A 7,257-nucleotide genomic window follows, 5' to 3' on the forward strand; every position below is an offset into this window, starting at 1 on the left:
GATGCTGCAATTCATGATGGGTATCGAATGAAGTAGGGAAAAAAAGGTATCAAATAAAGTATTGGTATCAGTATCAGGTAAGGTATAAGGTAAATGATACCGGGCCCTAGTTTTCTTAGAGTCAAAGTTACTTCTCACCTCAAGTTTTCATGTTCACAAGCTTGAGCCGTCATAGACTTTTTTTATCAAAACACCAGATTTCTGGCCGGTTAGCTCAGTTGGTAGAGCAGGCACACATATATAGAGGTTTATTCCTCGATGCAGAAGGTCCAGGGTTCGAGTCTGACCTGTGACTGTTTTCCTGAATGTCTTCCCCCTCTCTCTCCCCTTTCATGTCTGAGCTGTCCTATAATTAAAGTCGGAAATGCCCATAAAAAATCTTTAAAAAAAACAACAAAAAAAGCACCAGATTCAGGATTTCTAACACAGTTGATAATCTTTTGTACTGACGATTCAAACAGTAGGGATTCAGTGCTCCTACTGTGAGTCACCTGTAATTGTCTAAGAAAAGAATTACTATTTACTTCCAGTACTAATACCACACTTTAAAAAATACTCTGTTACAAGTAAAAGTCCTGCATTGAAAATATTACTGAAGTAAAATAATTTAAAGGTGCAATATGTAATACTGACAGTTAGTGTTTAAAATAGTTACTGCAGTACAAATTCAAAATACTGGAGAGAGTCGTCTCCCCCGCCCCCTCCTCCCCAGACTCGAAGTTCACATTGGTTGCCAGGCTGAGACCGCAGCATCCACAACAATGTTGCTAGACGCTTGTCTCACATAACCAGACATTACTCCACAGCACAGCAGAGTAGCTAACGTTAGATGCTGGCTATGTTGACAGTCATAAAAGCCCGTGCTCACGTGGCGCTCTGTACCCAACTGACAGACACACTTTTTCGGCTTAGAATTACCGTAGGAACTGCAAAAAAATCTCACAACCTCGCCATCCTCTCCACACGCCAGACAGACACACTTCCTCTGCTTAGAATTACGATAGGAACCGCTAAAAATACCACTACCTTGCCGTCCTTTTCCACCCGACTGAACGCACTTTATTGGCTTAGAATTACGGCAACAATTGCTAAACACACTGCAAACTCAAGGTCCTCTCTTTCTGATTTACAGCCCCCCTTTCTTGGCTTCAAATAACTCACCGTTGTCGGCTACAGCCGCTGAACAGGCTACACGTTGTAAACAGCCGTGGCTGCTTGCCTGGTCCTCGCTCCGGTAATGTTAGCAGTTAGCAGGGTTAGCATGGCGCCATTAGCCAGGACCAGTCGGGATCACTTCACTGGCTGAGTCTCAATTGTTTTTGCGAGTAACCAACTCGGGTACTCTAGCTATATAATTTAATGTGAGTAGCTACACAAATGTTGAAATGACATAAAATGCCCATCCCTAGTAGCTATGATAAATTATCCTGAAGCTAATGCTTACCTGTTCAGGAGGAAATTAGCCAACTCTGCGTTCTTTTGGGCTCTAAGCTGTCTCCATCTTTCGAATACATCTCCAATATTTACCCAGACGGGTTTGTTACGTCTCTGGTCACGCAACTATTAGAAACATGCCGTTTTTTTTGTCAGGTAAAATCAATCTCCGTTGATCCTGTTTGTTTGTTTGCTGCTTTTATGGCTGTACTAACCTTACAGCTGTAGCGCGCTGGGTTTACGTTTTTACAGGTATATCTGGCAACCCGGCCTGGCTGACAAACTGGACAGTTGATAACAACAAACAGGCCAAAACACAAACAGAAATTCCATCACGGAATGGAAATTTCAAAAGGAGAAAATACTGGCATTAGCATTGTTGTCAGAAAATATAGTATTTCAACTTAGCATGTTTCCTTAATATCTGATGACGCACTGGGGTCATTTTTGGATTTATTACAGTAAATATATTACATATTGGACCTTTAAGGATCATCAGGAAATATTAAAGCAGCCATATTATGCTCATTTTCAGGTTCATATTGTATTTTAAGGTTGTACCAGAATAGGTTTACATGGTTTAATTTTCAAAAAACACCATATTTTTGTTGTACTGCAGTGCTCTCTCTCACTGCTGCAGATCCTCTTTTCAGCTAGTCTCTGTTTTAGCTACAGAGTGAGACCTCTTTTCTTCTTCTGTACTATCTTTGATTGCACTCGCACATGATTTTGAACAGCTCACCCAGAGACTGAAGGCAGGACACATTCAGAAACTGTATCTCACTCTAAACAGCATGGGTGGATTTTTTTCAAAGTTTGTATGTGTGTGGAAGCACCAGAGACACAAAAGAACACCCCAAATCCCAGAAAAAGTGATTTTTTCATAATATGGGCACTTTAAAAGTAAAAGTACTCAATGCAGAAAAATCGAGAGAGAAACGATCCAAACAGTTCTGTCAATCAAAGTGTTTAATGGTCTAATCATTTCAGCTAGACTTGTAGGCCATTATATTGTTGGGGAGTTTAATTTAATAAAATAATTTAATTTGCCAGATATTTTTCTCAGGAGTGGTGGAGACCAACTGTGGTGTTTCAACCTTAGCGCTAGGTGGCGCTGTGCACAATAAATCCAGTTTAGAGTAGAAGAAGAAAATATAGTATAAGAGAGAAGAAGAAGAGTAATGGCGAGATAGACACATGTAGGCTGGCACACTACCTGCTCATGTTGGTTGGAATAAAGTAAAGTGAATAAGCCAAGACAGAGTTGTTATTGTTACGACACAACACCAACACAGAGCTATAAGTAGAGTGAATGTTGGACTTATATTCTTCAGAAATACAAATCTACATGAATGCTAACAGCCTCACCATGCTTCTCCGATACCGCCTAAAATGCTGGTATCGGAAAGTACTGGAGTTTATGCACCGATCTGATACCACGTAATTAAGCTCTGAAGAAAATCTACTTTAAAGTAGTTTATTTATGTTCTTTTTCCGTTATGACTAACTGTCAAACTTGATCATGAAATAAAGTTGTAGCGCTCATTGTGTTTCTTCATGTTTCACAAAAGGTTTAACCTGAGCCAGGCCGAACAACAATGATAGAAATCATATCACATCCATACAGGGATAGTAGTGTCTTGGCTTTACAGCTGTTAAAACATAATAAACTACATGACATGCTGGTATCGGATCAGTACTCGGTATCGGGCGATACACAGGTTCAGGTATCAGAATCGGTATCAAGAAACAAAAAATGGTTTTGGACCATCTCCACTCTAAACTGGCTGCCTTTAAAATCCAATAGTTTTGAACTTTCTGTTGCTAATGTTTAAAGCACATTCTGGACTGACTCATAGTGCTGAGCCTTAAAGCCCATATGAGCCTGAGTGCACTCTAGGATCCTCAAAGGCCCTCCTGCCCCTCCGCAGACCTGGGCCTCTTGACTTTGGAATGACATGCCTGAAGAAGTTATTTTAAACGTCCCTAAACTTGATCCCCTTTGTATCTTTCTCTAAATCCCATGTTTTAAACTTTTTGTTTGTAATTAGGGCCCGAGCACGAAAGTGCAAGGCCCCAACGATTTTAAGGATTTTAAGAACTTTTCCAACGTCCGTAATGAACTTTCATGCTCTTTATTTGAATCCTCATTTTGTGCCGTTATCATGGTCTTGCAGGAGCAGAGCGGGTCATCTCTCTGAAGATGGAGATCCCAGGTTCCATGCCGCCACTCATCCAGGAGATGTTGGAGAACTCGGAGGGCCAAGATGGCCAGAGCAGCAGCAGCAGCAGCAGCAGCACTAGCAGCAGCACTTCAGCAGAGGTGGGGGCCAGCCCCAGCAGTAAGGGCAGCCCCAACGAGGACGCCGCTGAGTCGCCAGAGTCGGACACCGAGGGGGCTACGGCCACACCGCCCAGCGACGAGCCCTAGGAGGCTCTCTCTGACATTCCTTTGCACAAAAAAGGAACAGCCAGGCAAGGCGCCGACTCTCTATAACCCCTCTACCGCCACTCCTTTGCTTGGTATTCCGTTATCTATTGTCCTATTTTTCTCCCCCATGTCCCCTAACGTTTCCTTCCTTAAAAAGAAAACGTCAACACGGAGGCCTCAAAGGATCAGTGCTTTGTGTAAAATTCTGAATTGAGCTCTTATTTGGCGTGGTGTCTCTGGGACAGGAAGGGCGTGGCCTTCGCAAGACGCCAGAGATGATACTCCTCAGGTCTCCTGTGTAAATTCTTATCTGCATGACGGGAGTTGGATAAGTGGTTTTACTCTTCTTTCTCTCTCTCTTTCTCTGTCCTCATCTCTTCTCATTTCTCGTATTGTTGGCATACGCACATTGTACATACCATTGTATGGTTAGATCTCTGTTCCTATGCTGAATTTTGTGGTGCTTTTTTCATTGTCTTAAATATTATCTTTGAGGCGATACATCAAGGTTTAAAGCGGGACTACTTGTAAGTCCTTCAAAATGTTATTTAGAATGTTATTGCATATAGACATTACGGAAGTCTAATATTTTATATTTGTTCCTATATTTAAAAACTGTTTTTTTTTTGTCTTTTACAACACTTCTCGGTTCATGTCTCTACATGAATGAGTGTACATCCACGCCGCCAGAATGCAAAGCTTCTCTCCATATCAACTGTTTCCTCAAAGGAGAGAAGCACAACAGCAGAAGCCTTTGATACACACTCATCAGTTTGGCGTCGTCTGTTTAAGTCTCAGTCTCGACATGAATCACCGAGACCCGACGAACGAGATTAGATTTAGAATGAGCCGGTCTATGAAATCAACTCATCTGGTGGCTGTATCTCCTCAGTGAATCAGTTTACCTCACTGTCAAAACTAATTGGGAAAATTAGGTTGCTGATAGATGCCAGAGATTTCTCCACAGCAGGCTGTGATCACATAGGACTCTTTTTGTATCCATTTCCCTGTTATTAACTGGACTCAACTCAAACTGTGTCGCACTTTATTATTATCATCTGGTCAGTTAAAAGGTTTAACACGCTACACAAAACAATGTTGTGCCAAAATTTGTTTCCCCTGAAAAATCTGTTTCCCTACGGCATCATGCTTATTTTTATTTTTAAGTGGCCATTCTATGAGGAAGATGTCTGGCTGCACACATTAGTCTACTTGCTATTTCTCAATCTAATTTCCGCCAACAAGATTTTGTTGTTCAGTGGAAAAAAAGTACAAGTACAAAAAAGGTCTCATTGCCAGGGAAACTAATGTATTAGAGAATACATAGGAATACAAATGTTGGCACAGCAACAATTACACTGAGATGAAAATAAATCCTTGAAGCGGACGTCATGAAGCCACGTTCTCTCTTTCCAGACTGGCACGTTGCCCTCCTGTCTCAGCACTCATCTCCTCTTGCCTGGTGTGACGTGAGTCCATGGAACTTTTGTTGAACAGCAGCAGCACAGGAGGCAAGAAAGGGGATGCTGAAACATAGTGTACTGACTCAGTAATTTCAGTTATACACAACAATCTAACATCAGCTAGCATAAGCTGCCGGTCATAACAGAACTGTTATGCTGTAGCAGCAAAACCCAGAGTGAACTTAACTTATAAGTTCAGCCTCACTCCAATCCAGTTTTATTACAATTTTGTTCTTTTTTTGTTGTAATTGTAGTTTTGGTCATTATTTTTATCAGTTATGCTAATATTGTTCTAACAGTGACTGCCGGGGGCCGGGTGTCTGACAGGTTGTAAAGAAGCTAGTCTCGCATTGCCAGACCTATCTCTGGACTAAGGTCTGGCAACACCACAGATACTTTCTGGGATAGGAGAAAAGAACACTGTGTGTTCTTTGCATATCTTTAAACCAGTCACAATTGTCTTGGGCGGCGCTTAGCTCTGGACACAGAGATGGTGGCTCTGCTAAATAGTCTCGGGAAGGAACTTGTTTTGGTGGAACGCCACATACAATATTAAATGAAGTTTACTGTTGACACAGTACAGTAACGTGAGCTATTTAAAGCTCACGATACATGGTAAGAGCCAATGAGGTTAAGCCTCATTGGCTCTTACCAGTGTATCGCTGTGTGTACTTCGTCCACAGCAATCCCACCAATCTGTCCCAAAATGTCCCAGTTAGAGAGGAAATGCCCTAAACATATTCTTTGTAAATCTTTACAGTCATTCCCTGAAAGAACCAAGCAGGCCTGCCTTGTTGCACCATCCAAATCTTCTTCAAAACTTGCCATTTTCAGCATATAGCTTGCTAGCTCGAAGGTTGTTGTTTCTTGTACCGAAGGGATTTTGAGAATGGTAACACACAGAGAGCGAACATGTCAGGTTTTATCCTAGTAATGTACTTCCGTCGATCTGGACTATAAACAAGGAAACAGTTAACCAGATAATCTAAACCCCTGGAGGTAAAGGTGAAAATAAACATACCCAAATTGTTGCTAATTGCACAGGAAAACTGTCTACATATCTAACTACAAATATAAATATAGTAGGTCAAAGTAAAACAAGACAGTTGATAGTGATGGATATTATGTAGCCTATAACAGACAGTTTGATCATAATTTTACCATTCACCTTTGTTTTGTCTTACAAATAAGTTTGACTAACCTATTGAACTGTGAACTTCTTTTTAGTGATGTTGCCATGTTCCTAGATCTCAGCAATTAAGTTGGTTGAAGTTAATGATTGACATTATGGCCAAAACAGAGAAAATATGACACAAGATCTAGTAAACCAGAATCATCCTCTACATTTTGACTTTAAATAAATAAAACTACAGTTTATTTCGACTTGGGTTTTATTTTCCTAACTTTGCTGAGTAAAGCATAATTTGCTGAGTAAAGCATCATTGCTAAAAAATTAGTCAAACAGGGCAACAAACACAAGCAGGGAGACAATCAGTTTTAAACAAACCCCAGGTTAGTTTAACTTATTATAAGAGGAAACAAAGGTGAAATTATTACTTAAACAGACCAACTTCATGGTTCAACTTGGACCTACCGTATTTAACGTAGCTGGACTATTAGCCATATAACAAGTGCACTGTAGGGTTTGGGATCGTTTAAAAAATGACGATATCAGTACCAATACCAGTACCCTTAAAGTGATACTGATACCAATAAAGTACTTTATTTGTTTTTTTCCACATCCGATACCCATTAGGCTATGTGAATGGAGGCATCCTAGCACGCTGAACGCCAACTCCGTCAAACACCGCGCTTCACCACACCACAGACTGTATGGGCCAGTCACACGTCACATTAAATCCAAGAACTAGGAATGTCCTGATCCCGATCACAGTATCGGACGGGAGCCGATTTTGTTTTCTTTTTTTA

General features: G+C 41.0%; 1 protein-coding gene across 1 annotated transcript in view; it reads left to right on the forward strand.

The window, feature by feature from the left end:
- Positions 1 to 5,512, forward strand: part of LOC116035734 (retinoic acid receptor beta) — a 125,746-nt gene extending 120,234 nt beyond the window's left edge. The window contains exon 8 of the mRNA XM_031279032.2: positions 3,612 to 5,512. Coding sequence (XP_031134892.1) covers positions 3,612 to 3,865 — 254 coding nt within the window. The 3' untranslated portion in view covers positions 3,866 to 5,512. The remainder of the gene's footprint in view (positions 1 to 3,611) is intronic.
- Positions 5,513 to 7,257: the final 1,745 nt, after the last annotated feature.

The sequence above is a fragment of the Sander lucioperca genome, chromosome 16, assembly GCF_008315115.2.
Source record: "Sander lucioperca isolate FBNREF2018 chromosome 16, SLUC_FBN_1.2, whole genome shotgun sequence".
Classification (NCBI taxonomy): Eukaryota; Metazoa; Chordata; class Actinopteri; order Perciformes; family Percidae; genus Sander; species Sander lucioperca.